Raw genomic sequence first — 17,344 nt, forward strand, 5'->3', positions numbered from 1 at the left:
TCACATCGACCGCCTGGTTGAAGCACACAGCTGGCCATCGACTCCTATCCTTCATGGATGCCTTCTCAGGATACAATCAAATCATGATGGATCTGAGGACCAGGAGAAAACTGCATTCATAAACCGAAGAGGAACCTATTGTTATAAGGTTATGCCATTCGGATTAAAGAACGCAGGAGCTACCTATCAGAGGCTAGTAAATAAGATGTTTGCTGGACAACTTTGGAAAACCATGGAGGTCTATTCGACGACATGCTAGTCAAATCCTCAGCTGGAGAAGATCATATCTCCCATTTAAGGGAATGCTTCGATATCCTGAACAAGTACGATATGAAGCTCAATCCCACTAAATGTACTTTCGGGGTACCTCAGGCGAATTCCTAGGCTATCTCGTAACCCGAAAGAGGCATTGAAGCCAACCCGCAGCAAAGATAGCAACCTTCCGAAATGCCGTCACCTAAGACGACCAGAGAGGTACAGAGATTGACTGGAACGAATCGCAGCATTGAATCGATTCATATCCAAGTCTACCGATAAATGTCTCCCATTCTACAAGCTTCTAAGAATAATAAGAAGTTTCTTATGGGACGAGAAATGTGAGGAAGCCTTCAAGCAATTGAAGGCTTACCTCTCCGAACCCCCGATCCTATCTAAACCAGTAGTAGGAGAGCCATTGTACCTGTACCTCGCTGTATGACTGCTGCAGTCAGCGGCGTTCTAGTACGAGAGGAACAAAACGAACAAAGACCTGTCTATTACACCAGTAAAAGTTTGATAGACGCCGAAACCAGGTACCCCGCAATGGAAAAACTAGCTCTAGCAGTCGTAACAGCTGCCAGAAACTGCGACCTTACTTCCAATCGCACTCGATCGTTGTAATGACCTCACAACCATTACGAATGATATTGCACAGCCCTAGCCAGTCAGGGCGATTGGCTAAATGGGCCATAGAGCTCAGCGAATATGATATCGAGTATAGACCTCGAGCAGCAGCGAAAGCTCAGGTCCCGCTGACTTTATCATTGAATTGACATCCGAGCAGTTAGACTCCGAAATGGAATCTCCGAAGTGGAGCCTATACGTCGACGGAGCCTCATCAAAACAGGGCTCCGGTATCGGTCTAAGGCTAACTTCTTCAGCAGGAGAAACCATCGAGCAGTCATATAGGCTCGGATTCAGCGCCTCAAACACACGAAGCTGAATATGAAGCACTAATCGCAGGGTTGAAGCTCGCCCTAAGCCTCGGAATCCGAGAGCTAAACGCTTATAGTGATTCACAGCTAGTAGCTAGCCAGTTTCACGGAGAATATGAAACGAGGGACGAAAGAATGGGGGCATATCTCGAAGTCGTCCAGAACCTCACTAGGCAGTTCGACAAATTCGAGCTAACGAGAATCCCACGAGGTGAGAACTCCTCAGCAGATGCGTTGGCTGCTTTAGCTTCCACGTCAGACCCCTCGTAAAACGAATCATACCCGTAGAAGGAATCGAGAAACCAAGCATCGACATAGCTACTAAAGCTGAGAAAGAGAGCAAACTAACAGCGCAACCCGAAGGTACCTGCCCTGAAACGGTAGCTACCCAGGTTTTCACAACATTTTGGTTTCCAAAAACCAGAATATGCAGCGCAAAAAAGCATACCTCTGGGAACATAATCCAAATCACGGAAGATATTCCTCGAAATTCAGACTCCTTAGAGCCTGATCTCGAGAATACCCCCGGGGGCACCAACTCAGACCCAGTCATCTGCAGAGTTAAAACCAGAAGCCGTACAGCTCTCCAAAATTCATCTGGAGGTATTCCTCGGAATTCAGACTCCCTGGAGCCCAATCCTACCAATACCTCCGGGGGCACCACGACACCAGGTCCCGAACAGGAACCTCCCTCGTCTCTTCATAACAAAGTTGTAGGAAGAGAGGATTGGAGAATTCCAATCACGCAATACATCCTGGAGGGAAAGACTCCACCCAATAAATGGGAGGCTCGAAAGCTCAAAGCATTAAGCGCGAGATATTGCGTAACTGAATCTGTCCTCCTCAAACGAAGCATTTCCGGACCTTACCTAAAATGCGTCCATGGCCTCGTTGCTATGAGACTCATGAAGGAAATGCACGACGGTTCCTGCGGGAACCACTCTGGAGGAAGAGCTTTAGCCATCAGAATCAAAAGACAAGGATATTTCTGGCCTACCATTATTGCAGATTGTGAGGCCTATTCCTCTTCATGCGACAAATGCCAGAGGCATGCACCGATTATACACCAACCTGCGAAAAAGCTGTCTAACATATCTGCCCCTTATCCATTTATGAGATGGTCCATGGATATCGTGGGACCACTAGTACCATCAGAAAGTGGAAAGAAGAAGCTATGCTTCCTCTTAGTCTTAACGGACTACTTCACAAAATGGATAGAGGCTGAAGCTTTCCAGCAGGTAACCAGGGTCGAGGTCGAGCAATTTGTATGGAAAGATATCGTGTGTAGACACGGCGTCCCATACGAAATCGTAACTGACAATGGAGGACAATTCATATCCCACGATTTCAAAATATTTTGTGATAAGTGGAATATTCGCCTGACCTTCTCATCACCTCGCCGACCTCAAGGTAACGGACAGGCGGAGGCTGCTAATAAATCAGTATTAGCAAACCTCAAGAAACGCCTCGGAACCCAGAAGGAACTCTGGTCAGAGAAGTTACTTGAAGTACTTTGGGCATGTCGGACCACCCCACGAAAAGCTACAGAAGAAACTCCTTTCTCCTTAGCATATGGGATGGAAGCTGTCGTTCCAGCTGAAACCATTGCTGGTAGCCTCCGCCGGGAACTCTGTACATCCAATCCCGCAGCTAATGATCAGCTCCTAACTGACAGCCTCGATCTAATCGAGGAAAGACGGGACCGAGCTTTGATTCGCATTCAGAACTATCAGCAAGCAATGGCACGACAGTACAATTCCAAAGTCAGGCTCCGGCAGTTCGCTGTAGGTGACCTAGTACTTAGGAAAGTTTTCGAAGGAACCAAAGAACCAAATGCTGGGAAGTTAGGAACTAACTGGGAAGGTCCCTATCAGATCATCCATGTAGTACGACCTGGCGTTTACAAGCTCCGAAAGGTGCGAACCGGGGTACCTGAAATCAGATCGTGGAACGCCACGAATCTTAAGAGATATTATCATTAGGTACCTAAAATTCCTGAACTACGTTAGGCTTGATCCCTTGACTGGGTACGTAGGCAACTCCGTCATGAGTGCAGCCCCAACCTCATTTCAAACACTTCGTTCACTACAATCAAAGGGGGCATATGTCTGATTAAAATCACATAGCCCACGCAGCAAGTGTATGATCGTCGTAATACAGCAATTGTATGATTACTATGATACCATGTATCCAATTATCAATAAAGAAATTATTCTCGTTATCTCAATTCTTTAACAAAACAGGTCCCTGCAAACCTGAACCTAAGGTCTTAAAATCCTTAACAATCCTAAAGGTCTTAAAATCCTTCAAAGCAATATCAGGTCTCGACTAACCTGAACCTAAGGTCTTAAAATCCTTCAAAGCAATATCAGGTCTCGACGAACCTGAACCTAAGGTCTTAAAATCCTTCAGACAATATCAGGTCTCGACGAACCTGGACCTAAGGTCTTTAAATCCTTACCAAATCTCCAAGGTCTTAAAATCCTTGTCAATTCTCCAAGGTCTTAAAATCCTTATCAAATCTCCGAGGTCTTAAAAGCCTCATCAAATCACAAAGGTCTTAAAATCCTAAGCAAACTTCAACGGGTCTTAAAATCCCACAAACAAGTTCAGGTTTCCAAGAACCCCCACCCAAGGTGTCCAGATTAAACTTAGGTTCCTAAAAACTCTAAGCTAATCCCGATACTCCAAGAATTCCTCTTAAGGAACTAAAAACGACCAAAGTCCTCCAGACTTATCGTAAGATTCGATTATGATCAAAGTTGTCATATTTCACGACTAAAGCCAAAAACTCAAAATGAAACGAAAACCAAGTTTGAAATTAAACAAGGGTTTAAAAGCCTCCCCAGGCTAACAAAGATTCAAAGTACGAACAGATAAAGGTTTAAAGACCTCCTCAGGCCATAAGTTATAGAAACAAATGAAAACAAAGCCCATCGGGCAGAAATCCTAGAAAACATGAAAGAGCCTCAGATCTTAAACTTCCTTGTCATCCGAGTTCTTCTCAGCTCCCTTACCAGCTGGATCTTCCTCCTCAGGGACCTCTTCCTCCATCTCCTTGTCGCTACCTCCAGAGGCGGTTTCGACTGGGGCTGAGTAAGAACCCACCAATCCCAAATTAGAACCGAACTCTCCAGAAAAGGAGAGATTAAACATATTAACCTCAAAAGTACCTGAGCTCTCAGAGAGTTGGGGAAGAGGGAGCTTGCCGATCGAGAAGTCCGAGACCTGAGCCTTCTCGTATGCCGCAACAGCTTCCGGCATTATTGCCACCAAGTTATCATACTCGTCTTGAGTACTCTTAATCTCGCCATCCAGTATGTCTTTCAGGAGCTCGGTGTTGGCTTGAATCTCTTGAGCATGAACAAGGAGGTCGACTTCGTCCTTCTTCTTGGAGAACTTCTCCTTGACGATAACCAGAATTTTGTTGTAGGCTTCGGCTACCTCTTTCTTTCCTCTCCGGACGGCTAGCCTGACCTCAGCTTCCTTGTTCTTCTGGCTGCTTTGAGATGTGGCAATCAACTTCTTGACTTGATACTCGGCTATCTTCCGAGCAGCATCCAACTCCCCAATCTTCCTATTTTTCACCTGGAGGTCAATCAGCTGGCTCTCGATCGTCCCTTGCTGAGCATCACATTTAGAGCCAAGCCTCTTCACCTCGGCTTGGAGATCCGAGATCAGAGCCCGAGTCTGATTGAGCTCAGCCTTGTTGGCCTTGACCAACTCAGTGACCTGGGCTAATTCCTCGGCACTAGGGGCATTGTGTACAGCGTCCTCAAACTTGAACTGAGCTCTGTTGATAGCACCAGCCAGCTGCAGAAAACGGAAAACGATTTAGCGAAATCTTCCAAAGAAAAAGCTGAAAGATGAAATAAACTCCATACCTGACCCATGTGATGAGCAATATCGACGTACTCATCCTTGTGCGTGAGATTGGAGATCGAGGGGAGGGAACACCCGGGACTCTTCATGTGCCTCATCAAAGTAGCTAAACCCCACGGATCGTCCAAAACCGATCCAGGCTTCGAATGAGCAAAGTTCCAGCCAACGGTTCCTCCTCTAGAGGAGGAGGAGGAAGACCTCGAAGGTCTGTCAACCTGGTCGGTTCGGGACCTCTTGTTCCTCGGGGGCTCAAGCTCCGGAGGATCCCTCACTATTTGAGGATCAGCCTCAGTCATCGGGACCTCGGAGGAAAGACCAACTTCCTGAACCTTAGGCTCCGAAGAGCTAACACCTTTAGCAGGAGCAGAGCCTCCTTCGTCAAGAACCTCCTTCACAGAGTCAAGAAAGGATCCTCCCTGGTTCTTGTCACTCCCTCTAGAGGAGCTGGCAGCCTTGGTTGATCTACCCCTGGAACGGAAGGAAGGTTGAATTGGCATCTTCTGTGAATGAGTCTTCGAGGAAGTACTTGCTCCGGAGGAAACTTCGAGAACGGAATCACCTTCAGAAACTAAGACATGAAAAAGATTCATTAATCGCATGAGACAAATTCGGATAGTAAAAATCATGAATTAAGAATAAAATGTTACCTTCTAAACCAGCAACCGTCACTGAGTCAGGGAAGGACGCCTGATATCGCTCAGGAAACCTAGCTGATCCGACTCTTGAAGTGGTGTAAGCCCCCCAAGAGTTAGGACTGTGCTGTAGCTTCCTGTAGAGAGCTCTAGTGAGTTTGCTAGATAACTTGACAGGATCTTTGATTTCTGCAAAAGGAGTCAAGAGACAATTAGCATAATATGACAAACAAAGATAAACATGTGAGCATATCCCTAAAATCCTAACCGGAAATATCAGACCATGAGTTCCTGAGGTCACGGCCTACAGGAACCGTCGAAGGGTCAATCTTAACATAAAAATACTTCTTGCGCCAGTCATCATCACTGGCCGAGAACTTGAAAACGCCTAGCCCTGAGCGACAGGGGAGATAGTAGGTACCGCTCCCGCCATCCTTGGAAGTGCTCTCCTTTATCGAGAAGAGACTCATTAACTCGGACAGCCCAACGATAACTCCTTCCTCCTTGGCTCTAGTGATGAACCCGTTTATCACTCGGATGACCGACGGGCAAAGTTGAGGAAGAGCTAGCTGGTAATGATCTAAGAGATCCAGCAAAAGGGTGGGAAGAGGAAATCTAAGGTGGCACTTGGAGATATATTTTTCATGAACGCAGAACCAACCCTCCGGAGCGGTCTCGGGGTTCTCGTTTTCAGCACAAGCTCTAACTAGATCGCTCTTGCCGTGAGCTTGAACGGCAAGATTGACAACGTCCTGACCCTTCAAGAGGGAAGGAAAGTGAGGACCGGAGGAGGCGCTCTTGCCGCCTTTCTTCTTCATCTTCTTAACTCTCGCTCCGATCGAGTCTTTATTCTTTTTCTTCTTGGCTTCCGTCATCTTCTCACCAGCTTCCCGTTTGACCTTCATAATACGGGCACCGGAGGCTGAGATCTGAACTTCGCCGGAACCTTCTTTTCGGCTCATGATAGTGAAGGGAAAGGAAAATAGGAAGCAAAAGAAGGGAATCGATCTAAGGCAGAATCTCAGAGAGAAGTTCGAGATGAAGAATTGGATTGATCGAGAAGCGTATAAAAAAAAAATAATGACGAAAAAACGGTAAAATAAAGGAAAGGGGGTGAATTACCTTGGAAACCGTCGAGAGGCGTGGAGGAAGTGGAGAGACAAGTAGTTAATTCTCTCAGCTTTATATCCCATCACGTCTCGAAAATCGGAAATTAAATTTCAAACTCGCTTTAATCTAAAGCTGTCGATTTAATTAAGGACAGATTATAGCCGTCCGATCGGATAAGAGTAAATGCGGTTGAGATAGCTAGTAATCATGATCTCAACAAGAGAATCTAGCTTGGACGGCTAGGTCTAGCTCCCGAGAATAACGAAACCTCATCTCGAGAGCTGGGGGCAACTGTTGGGCCCGAATATGGCCGGTAGCTGATCATTCAATAGTAAAAGATGACGATGGGCCGCGATAAGCCCATCACGAGTTCTAAGTCTAAAGAGAGCTAAGTAGAAGCCGAAGGCTGAAAACTAAGGATCCTAACCAAGGAGGTCACGACGAAGAGGAAGCTCACGTCATAATAAGAAGAAGCGCAGGACCCGGTCAAGGGGAAGCTGTTGCGGATTCCATCTCAAGTGGAGAAAATCTCGGAGGTCAGTTGGAGACAACTTAAAGAAGTCCAAGGCTATAAAAGGAGAGGGTAAAAGACTAAGAAAGGGATCCGACCCAACTGATATTTTACTCAATATTCATCAAAACGTTCTCATTGTAATTCTCTTGTAATCTTTGTATTCGTCAAAGATCATCTTTTGTAACCATCCCATTTCTATTATATCAATACAAATCGAAGTTCATTCAACAAGTTCTTACGGGATTCAGCCCGCGATAATCTTTCCCAAACCTTTCCTAAATATAAAACCTAATCTAAAATCTAGGTGTGAGTTTTACTCCTCACAACGACCACCACATTGGCTAGCCATTCCGGGTATTGCACCTCTCGTATGAATCCAGCATCTAGTAAGTTCTTGACCTCTTCGTTGATTATCTCGTCCCTTTCAGGAGCAAATTTTCTCCTCTTCTGCCTGACAGGAGGTTGCATCGGGTCCACCTTGAGTTGATGCATGATAACATCGGGATCAATTCCAGGCATGTCTTCATGAGACCAGTCAAAGCAATCGGAGTTGGATCTTAGGAAATCAACCAGTCTCCTTCTCAAGCCTTCTGGAAGCTTGGAGCCTATCTTTAAGTTTCGGCTCGAGTTTCCTTCCGTGAGCGGGACCTCATCCATTTCTTCCACTTCCGGCTATTCGGTATGTGGGGCCGGAAGCTTCTTCTGTAATTGCTATAAGACCTGAGTCTTCCCCTTAAGGGTAGTCTGATAGCAAGACCTAGCATTCTCTTGATCTCCCTTGACCGCTTTGATGCCCCAAGGGGTTGGGAACTTGACCAGCTGGTGCAAAGTTGAAGGTACGGCTCCCATGTCGTGGATCCAAGGCCTTCCCAATATCACGTTGTATGATGAGGGGCAATCGACGACCAGGAACTTTGTGGCTTGGTTTACCCCTTCATCATACACGGGAAGAAGGACCTCTCCTAAGGTTTGTTTGACTTCTCCACTGAAACCTACGAGGGGAGTTACCTTTCTGGTTAGAGCTGTAGGTTCCAAACCCAAGTCGGCGAAGGCCGAATGGAAGATTATGTTGCTGGAGCTACCATTATCTACTAGTATTCGCTTGACCAAACAGTTTGTTATGGTAAGTGAAATGACGAGAGCGTCATGATGAGGGATGAGGATCTTCTCCTGCTCCCTTGCAGTGAAACTGATCTCATCTGTTCCAAGGAGTAGGCGCTTGGGACCCTCGGCCCCTTGGCCGTTCCTGGCATTGCGAGTACTTCTCTTGGCTGCGGCACTGCTAATTCCGCTTACCTCTGATCCGCCTGTGATGACATGGATCACCTGGTCTTTCTGTGGTGGCAATGCAGGAGCTGCCTCAATAGGGAGACCGGGACCTTCTTTATTTAAAAGGTTCTTGGCTTTATCCGAGAGGAACTCCCGTAGGTAGCCTTTCTTGAGGAGCTCGGCGACTTCCATCTTCATGGCTATGCAATCCTCCGTAGTATGACCATGGTCACTATGGAACTCGCACCATCGCTTGGGTTTCGATTAGCCTCTACGGCCTTCATCTTGGGAGGCCACTTGACTTGAGGAACCATTTGTCGTAAGACACCGATCAGTTCCGGTTTGGATATCGCAAGATGGGAGATGTCAGGCCAAGTAGATACCATCATCCCTTCGGGTCTAGGCAAAGGTCGATGCTGATACCTGCCCCTGTTCGGGTTACTAGTCTCCCTAGCGGACTTAGAGTGAGAAGGCTCGTCGCGGTCAGTCCTTGTAGGCTTTGATGACTTCTGATCATACTTCGGGCCGGCTTTGGCCCTACTAGCAACGTCTTCTTCCCATCTTACTTGAGCCCAAGCACGAGACAGTACGTCTTCCATAATCCTGCACTTGTATTTGATCAGCTCCTTGTAAAGATCTCCCTCCGGAAGTAGACCCCTCTTAAAGGCTGAGATAGCCATATCAGCGTTGCACTCAGGGATTGCCACCTTTGCTTGGTTGAAGCGAGCTATGTAAGAACGAAGGGGCTCATTCCTATGCTGGAGGATCTCATAGAGATCATCTGAGTTCTTCTCTAAGTCAAGGCTGCTAGCGAACTGCTCTACGAACTTATCGCTAAGAGTTGCAAAGGATTTGATGGATTCGTTAGGCAGGTTGATATACCACTGGAGAGCAGGGCCGGTCCAGGTTGAACCGAATCCTTTGCACATGGTAGCTTCCCGTGCATCCCGAGGGATTACTACTGCTAGCATGCGTTGCTTGTACTGAGCAATATGATTGTCGGGATCCCCAGTACCTTCATACATCTTTATGCTCGGGAAAGAGAACTTACGCAGCATCTCCACCGAAGCAATCTATTCCACGAAAGGTGTATCGGAGTAGGACCCTTGATTACTTCTTCGAATAGGAGGAGCTGCCCCTGGGAGCCTCTCTACCATAGATTGAAGGGTGCCGAACCTTTCGGAAACCACTCTTTCTAAGTAGGCTGCTAGGGCCAGATCTGAGATCCCCGGATCATCGGGTGAATACTCTTCGTCCTCCATATCGGAATCGATGTCTACTTGTACTCGGGTCCCATCGTTCGCGGCTCCTCGGCTTTTGGGTTCGTCTTCGGTTGAGGCGGGTCGACGAGGTACCTCTTCACTGTCACGCGGAGTGTAGAATGAAGCCATGGGTCGTACCCTAGTCCGGAACCGCTTTCGCTTGTTGCTAGCTTCACCGAGGGTATGGTTCTCTTGTCGGAGGACAAGATTCTCCGCCTCTATGGCGTCTAGCTTCTCGGCGCTTTGCTGTAGTTGCTTGGAGTGCTCTCCAAGTTGGTCTTTTAGGGTTTGAACTTCGAGGAGAAGTTCAGGACATCCGGGTGTTGTCTCCCGAGCTTTGTGAAGATCGGTAACCTGACTCTAAAGAAACTCAAGCTTGTTGAGGAGCTCGAGCTTGTTGAGGAGCTCGATCTCTCTCGGAGTCATCTCCGTCTGGTTAGTATCGTCCTCTAATGTCATCGTCACGTAGTTGGATCACTCCCCTGTTAGGATATTTTTGTGTAGGATCGTTTTAGTACTATGAAACACTAGAAGATTTTTAAGACAGAGTTGTAAATCGAGGGCAAAGAGATGTTATTGAGTATAATGGTTGGGACTACAACGTTTGATGGTGTATGAACCCTAGTTCTAGTCGCCTAAACTCTAATCTCTAAGTCTCGAATTGTCGATCCCTTATTCTAGGGTTTGGGCTCCCCTTTTATAGTTGTAGATGTCGGCTTCAAGTAATAGAACTCTTCCATAATCGGAAAAATGGAAGTTTCTCCTTAGGTAGAAAACTTCTATTTTGCTCCAAAGTGTCGGTCCGATCTAGGGGTCAGACCCAAGGCAGGGGTCGATCCTTGGTATCTTCTTGAGCAAGGGTCTGGAAGTCGAGGACCTATCCGGAAGCTGGAGAAAACTTGTATCTAGATATCTTTCCCCAGCAGGTGCAAGGAAGTCGAAACACCAATGCATGTCTTCTTCTCTTGTTCCTTTGCTAAAGAAGTCTGGAGCTTGATCCCCCTTCTTTCATCAGTTCACCTAGATGATGAGGCAGAATTCAAAGAATCGATAATTCTCTTCAGGAAATCAATTTATCGCCACCCTACAGGAATATGTATCCCGATATTCTTATGGATCGTTCGGTTCCTGTGGATAGCCAGAAACAAGTTAAACTTTGAAGATAAAACTAACCAACCGAAGGAAATTGCAACAAAATCTTTGTCTGCTGCTCTAGAATGGGACCAGGCACAAGAATTTTAGAATAGCAAAAGGCAGTGATCGTTTACCGCAAAGGAATAGCCTCCAACAACAACCGAGACTACCATCGACGCCGGCATGCTTCGTTGACGCTTGGGATGCTTCCTCAAACCGAGCAGGTATTGCATGGATCATCACCAGCACCACTGCGAACCAACCCCTCACAAGATCCCCAAATCATCAAGAACGCCAGCTCCCCCTCGTAGCCGAATCCCTAGCTCTCTGCAACGACATCAAGAAGGCTTTGGAATTAGGGCTCCCCTCAGCAATAATATACTCCAATTGTGCAACGCTCATTAGAGAAATTATCTCCAAAATCAGATCAAAGAGATCTATGGATTTATCCAGGATATCAACAGTCTCGCATCTCACTTTGTCTCTATCGACTTTCAGTTTATCCCCCGTTCTCAGAACAGAGAGGCTGACTTTTTAGCAAAACAGACCCTTAAGGCCCATGTTGTTTCTTCTGTTTCTTATATTTCATCTGTAGGCTAGTCTTTAGTGGATCTTAACCCTTTCTCTTTTTTGATTTAATATTATTATCGTTGCCTAAAAATTATATGTGATTTATATTTTATGTATATCCACCGCATTTGGTGTTCTTTCTATACATCACTTTACTTATAATATCTTATACAATAATATGTAATATAGTACCTAGAGGACTACGTACTGATCGCAGAAGGAGGTGAGATGCTGCTATTGTGTTTAAATAATGAACCACGAAGCTTTGTTGAAGCAAGCGAGTTGAAAGAATGGATAGAAGCATGTACGGATGAGATTATCTCAATAGAGAAGTATGGAGTATGGAGTCTAGTTGACTTACCTATTGGCGTGAAATCTGTTGGCTTACGATGGATCTTTAAGATTAAGTGAAACACAGATGGGACTATCACCAAATTTAAAGCACGTTTGGTGGTAAAAGGATACTTTGTACGGTGTTGACTTCAATGAAGTATTCGCACCTGTAGCACGTCTTGAGACCATAAGACTCTCATCAGAATTGCGGCAACCAACAGTTGGGAAGTTCACCATCTCGACTTCAAGACAGCGTTCCGGCACGGAGAACTAAAGGAGACGGTCTACGTGACTTAACCAGAAGGGTATGAGGTAAAGGAAGTGAGAGGAAGGTCTACAAACTTCACAAGGCATTGTATGGTCTAAGGCAGGCGCCAAGAGTTGGAATAACAAACTAAATCATATACTACTCAATTTACATTTCAATAAATGCTACAAAGAACCTTCAGTCTATAGAAAAGTCGTGGATAGTCATATATTGATGGTAGCTGTATATGTTGACAATCTTTTCGTCACAGGAGCAAACGAGAAGATCATCGAGGGTTTCAAGAAAGAGATGGCATCTAAATTTGATATGAGTGATCTTGACAAACTGAGCTATTATCTAGGAATCGAGGTAGAGCAATGTGGTGGAGGAATAACGCTAAATCAAAGGAGATACGCGTTGAAGATTCTTGAAGAAAGTGGAATGAGAAACTGTAATATGAGTTATACACCGATGGAGACTTGACTGCAACTATCAAAGGCTGATAACGAAGAAGATGTAGATGCTACCAGATACCGCAAGAACGTGGGATGTCTGAGATACTTACTGCATACTAGACCGGATCTTTGCTACGCAGTAGGGGTACTAAGTCGCTATATGCAGAGGCCAAAAGTATCTCATGGAGCTGTGATAAAGCAATGTTTAAGATATCTCCAAGGTTCTACGTCACTCGGACTGGTGTTTCCGCGATCAATTCCCAAGGTACCGAAGCTGTTGGATATAGCGAAAACCGTTACAGCGTTGATCCTGACGATGGCAAGAGTACCTCAGGTCATATCTTTTATCTCGGAGAAAGCTCAAGTAAACAAGATATGGTTGCGTTATCGTCTTGTAAGGCATAATTTATGGCTGGAACTGAAGCAGCGAAGCAAGCCATCTGGTTACAAGAATTTCTAAGCGAGATCACAGAACAGCCATGTGAGAGTGTCATCATTTGGAAAGATAATCAATCAGCAATTACTCTCACTAGAAACCCAATTTTTCATGGACGCAGCAAGTATATTCATCGTCGATACCACTTCATACGGGAATGCGTCGAGAATGGATAAGTAAGCGTGGAACATGTTGCAGGAGATAAGCAAAAGACCGATATATTAACTAAAGCATTGGAAAAAATCAAGTTCAGAGAAATGAGGAACCTTATTGGAGTTGAAGATTTGTCGATTTCAAACTTAAGGAAGGAAAATGTTGGATTATGATTGAAATAAGGAAACTTGAGAAAGAAGTAAGTAGCCTAATCCTACCGAGTGATGGAAATAGGTTTTATAATATGTTTAGGAGTCTATTCATGTTACCTATTAGGACTAGGAAATATAATCTGTATATAAAGAGTTGTAAGAGTGTTGAATACCTTTAAGTAAATTAAAGATTGAGAGTTTGTGTGTCCTTTAGTTTTTGAGTGAGTTTTCTAAAGCTAATAAAAAAGAGTTAGCTTTTATATCGAGTGATTTTCAATCTTTGATTCTATAAACCCTAAAATACCAAACTCATAAGTTATGTTCGGATATTTTTGTATAACAGTTCGAATTAATTTTGGTTTTTTTAGTTTGGGTTTTGATAGGGATTTTTGTTTAGAATAAAAATGACCAGGTCTAATAGGAGATATGAAATGGAAACGAAATTAGGAGAAATGATATCAGAACTTAATTCTGCTTCTCGACGGCAAAAGAAAGAAAAACTCTTTTTGTATAAATATAGTTTTGGGACCAATAATACGGTGCGAGATAATGATCAATGCCTAACACTGTTCAGTAATGTAGTGAGTATACAAACGTATGCTAAGTGGAAAAGATAGTCGGAGATTGTTCAGTGAGAAGCTAGAGTTCAAGCAGGAGAAGCCAATAGATGAGTGAGCATATAGACATCGAGATAATAAAGTCGCATAGTGGCCCTCGTGATATTGCCGCAAAACATGCCTCTTTCTCACATGTCTTATTTTTATTCGCTTGTCATCTAGTCTCTCCCCGTAGATCCCCTTTGCGTATAAAGATATGTTTATTTTGTAACATATCATACAAATACACGCACACATGCCCCCCACTAATATACATGCATTTACACATGTGTCCACTTCCATCCACTTCCACGGAGCGCAGAAAAAGTTATGTTCACAATCTTTTTAATTCCTAACGACGACTATATATAGTGACAGTAATTTTATACATAATCTTGTCATCTACTTTTGATCACTCAAGTACGTTGTGGTTAGATTTTCTAGAGTTCTGATTAGGAAACCACTTTTATTTTTAATGACATATTTTTTTTGGTTAAATTATTTTTAATGACATATAAGTGAAGATATTAGAAAAGAAAACAAGATAAAAGGATTTTATCTCGTCATGGTATAAAAAATATTTTAAATGTGTTATCATATATCAAATTAGCAAATAGAGATAAAACTAAGAAAACAACGATGAATGCATTATCGAGCGAACAAAATGAGTTAAAATACATTTGAACTGTTTAGCTTATATTACTTAACAATTAGACACACACAAAAAACTTGATAGCTGAGTACTGGATTTATAAATCCAAGTATTTTCAATAAACAAAACAAATAACGAATCTTCAACTGAAAGCTTGCAAGTACAAACCAAATATCAAAATTTACAAAAGTTTTGATTACTCAACTTAATTTTTTGCTTACTTATGTTTTATATTAAACTAATTATTTTCTTAATATTTTATTATTTGGGATAGCTGTTTCGAAAAAATGTAAGAAACTGTTATATGTTTTAAAATATCAAAGTAATATTAGGTATTTGAAAGAATCAGTATTAATTATATACTGTGAATAAGAGATATTTCTCCCATAAAGAATATATATAGAGAAATACTGGGGAATTTTTAAAAATATCACTTTCAAGGTACCATTATTCATCTTTACCTTCACTAATGACACATTTTCAAAAATACCTTATTTATCAAAAAGTTAAAGATTCTTATATCTTTGTTTTTATATGTTTTTTCAAAATTCTAACCCAAACTCTAAATCCTAAACTCCAACTCTAAAACCTAAACCTTAAATTCAATAGCCTAAACCCTAAATTCTGTACTTTAAATTCAATAGCCTAAACCTTAAACCCTAAAACCTCAATTATAAACCCTAAATCCTCAACTCTAAACTTTAAACTATATACCCTAAACCCTAAAACATCAAATCTAAACTCTAAATCTTAAACCTTCAAATCTAAATCATTCACTAAAAATGATAGTAAAAGTGATTAGTGTAAACATGAAAAGTGATATTATGAAAATGGTATTTTAAGCAAATTCTCAATACTCTACGATAACCCTAATTTTTTTGTCAAAAATAGAGTTAATAAGGATTAAAATTATCAAAATATTTCATATATATATATATATATATAATATCTCTCAATAGTCAACTAATCTAGATCTTAGTGTTTATAGTTAAGGGGTGAGGTTTTGCGATTGAGACTTAAAATTTTATAAAATAAAAAATAAAATTGAATAAATTTTTAAAAATAGTTTCAAAAAGTATTTACGAATTTCAAAAAGAAAATTTAAAAAAAAGTTTCGAAAAAAATTCAGAAAGAAAAAAATTATAATTTTTTTTTAATTTGAAAATATATAATTCGAAACTACATAAAAGTAATTCTTTTTATTTTTTTTAATTTTTTTAGTTTTTAATTTTTAATTTTTTTTTCATTTATATATTTAGAGTATAAAGATATTTCAGCTATTAAATGAAACATTTTGATCATTTTCCTTTAAGGACTCTTTTTGTGACAAAAAATTGAAAATTATCTATTTAGAAGAATTGTTCATATATATTGCCAAATTTGTAAATTTAGTAGACATTTCTACTTTTGCTATTAATATAGTATGAAAAACATTATGAAATAAATTTAAATTTAAAATATCAAGAAAAAGGAAACTGAACAAAAATATTTTAGTAATGGTATTTATGTATGATATATTTAATTTATTAAAGCTATGAGTGTAATTGACCATTACGAGAATTAACCTAAATGTTATACATATAAAAATAAAAATTCATATTATATATAACTCATAATGTATCTAGAAGGATTTTCTGTAATTTTGTTTCAGCTATTTTTTTTCCTAGACAACAAGTTTCCTGCAAAGCTAATAAAATCCTGGCAATCCAGGGTAATACGATTGAATATATTTTTCGAGTACTCTATACTCAAATCAATCAGTAAAAGGAAAAAAGTCCATGGGTTTGATATGTCAAAAATATAAAGAACCGATACATATAATAAAAGGTGGCTGTGTGACAACGGATCCAAAAAGGATGGAAGCACAATGACTATTGTTTTTGAAAACATTTTTGTGTGATCAGTGTGACAAATAAACATGTTTGTAGAAGAGGGTGCCGGAATGATCGGAAATGAGAGTGAGAATATACCTCAAGGCCACGAATATGAAAGGAGAGAGTATACAAAACTTGAAAATCTAGAGAAAGAAGAGTATACATAGAATGATTTGAGAGTGTTCACAGAAAAGGGTAAAAACTGAGTAAGTCATGGATCTCCCTTTCCCAAAAGAAAAAATATATTTATATACATAATATCTGATGAAGATTAATATACCCAATTAGAGTAGATATATGTTGGTTTAGGTCAAAAGAATCACAAGAATAACATTGTTCAACATCTCTAACTTAATCGAGGTCCACAAAAGAAAAAACAAATATGGTAAAAGTTAACTAGACCTGAGCCCAACCATACCTGAAAATCTAAAGTGAAAATAATTTAGAAGCAAACAAAATCTGACATAAGACCATCATTATTGGCAGCCCTTAATTAGGGTCAGCCCTTAAAAGAGAGAGGGAAGGAACTGAGGCAAAGAATAAGGGAAAAGCCCTAAATAAGGGCTGACCCTTGAGTTTCCTTAAATTTTCATGACCAAAAAAAAAAAGCTAAGGGCTTTTGTTTCTACCCACCAATAATGATGCTCTAAGTACTTGAATCGGCCTTATTCACGGTGTTTTGGGTTTTAAGATTATCCAAACGGATATCTGATAAAATTATACCATACGTTAAACTCAATCCCGAATAAGTCAAATAATCAAATATCCGAACGAATACCTAAAATAAATTTCTATTACATAAACTAGGGGCTGTCCTAGACTACGTCCGAGTATTCTTCTATAGTTTTAGAATTTATATCTTAATATTTGTATTTGTAAA

The 17,344-nt window shown here is 41.6% G+C and overlaps 3 protein-coding genes across 3 annotated transcripts in view; all 3 read right to left on the reverse strand.

Moving 5' to 3' along the window:
- LOC130497560 (uncharacterized) overlaps positions 1 to 6,525 on the reverse strand; it is a 6,770-nt gene extending 245 nt beyond the window's left edge. The window contains exons 1-5 of the mRNA XM_056990459.1: positions 6,369 to 6,525; positions 5,723 to 5,896; positions 5,542 to 5,643; positions 5,078 to 5,445; positions 4,560 to 5,006 (exon numbers count right to left, since the gene is read on the reverse strand). Coding sequence (XP_056846439.1) covers positions 4,560 to 5,006; positions 5,078 to 5,445; positions 5,542 to 5,643; positions 5,723 to 5,896; positions 6,369 to 6,525 — 1,248 coding nt within the window. The remainder of the gene's footprint in view (positions 1 to 4,559; positions 5,007 to 5,077; positions 5,446 to 5,541; positions 5,644 to 5,722; positions 5,897 to 6,368) is intronic.
- A 1,517-nt stretch (positions 6,526 to 8,042) lies between these two features.
- LOC130497563 (uncharacterized) lies at positions 8,043 to 8,798 on the reverse strand. The gene has a single exon (XM_056990461.1). It carries the CDS (start codon positions 8,796 to 8,798, stop codon positions 8,043 to 8,045), a length of 756 nt encoding a protein of 251 aa, XP_056846441.1.
- A 2-nt stretch (positions 8,799 to 8,800) lies between these two features.
- On the reverse strand, positions 8,801 to 9,625 carry LOC130497565 (uncharacterized). The gene has a single exon (XM_056990466.1). It carries the CDS (start codon positions 9,623 to 9,625, stop codon positions 8,801 to 8,803), a length of 825 nt encoding a protein of 274 aa, XP_056846446.1.
- Between the last annotated feature and the right edge of the window lie 7,719 nt (positions 9,626 to 17,344).

The sequence above is a fragment of the Raphanus sativus genome, chromosome 1 (assembly GCF_000801105.2).
Source record: "Raphanus sativus cultivar WK10039 chromosome 1, ASM80110v3, whole genome shotgun sequence".
In the NCBI taxonomy this organism is placed as follows: domain Eukaryota; kingdom Viridiplantae; phylum Streptophyta; class Magnoliopsida; order Brassicales; family Brassicaceae; genus Raphanus; species Raphanus sativus.

Coding starts and splice junctions, on each gene's coding strand:
- LOC130497563 (XM_056990461.1), bottom strand. CDS start 8,798: ATGAAGATGGAAGTCGCCGAGCTCCTCAAGAAAGGCTACCTACGGGAG.
- LOC130497565 (XM_056990466.1), bottom strand. CDS start 9,625: ATGTATGAAGGTACTGGGGATCCCGACAATCATATTGCTCAGTACAAG.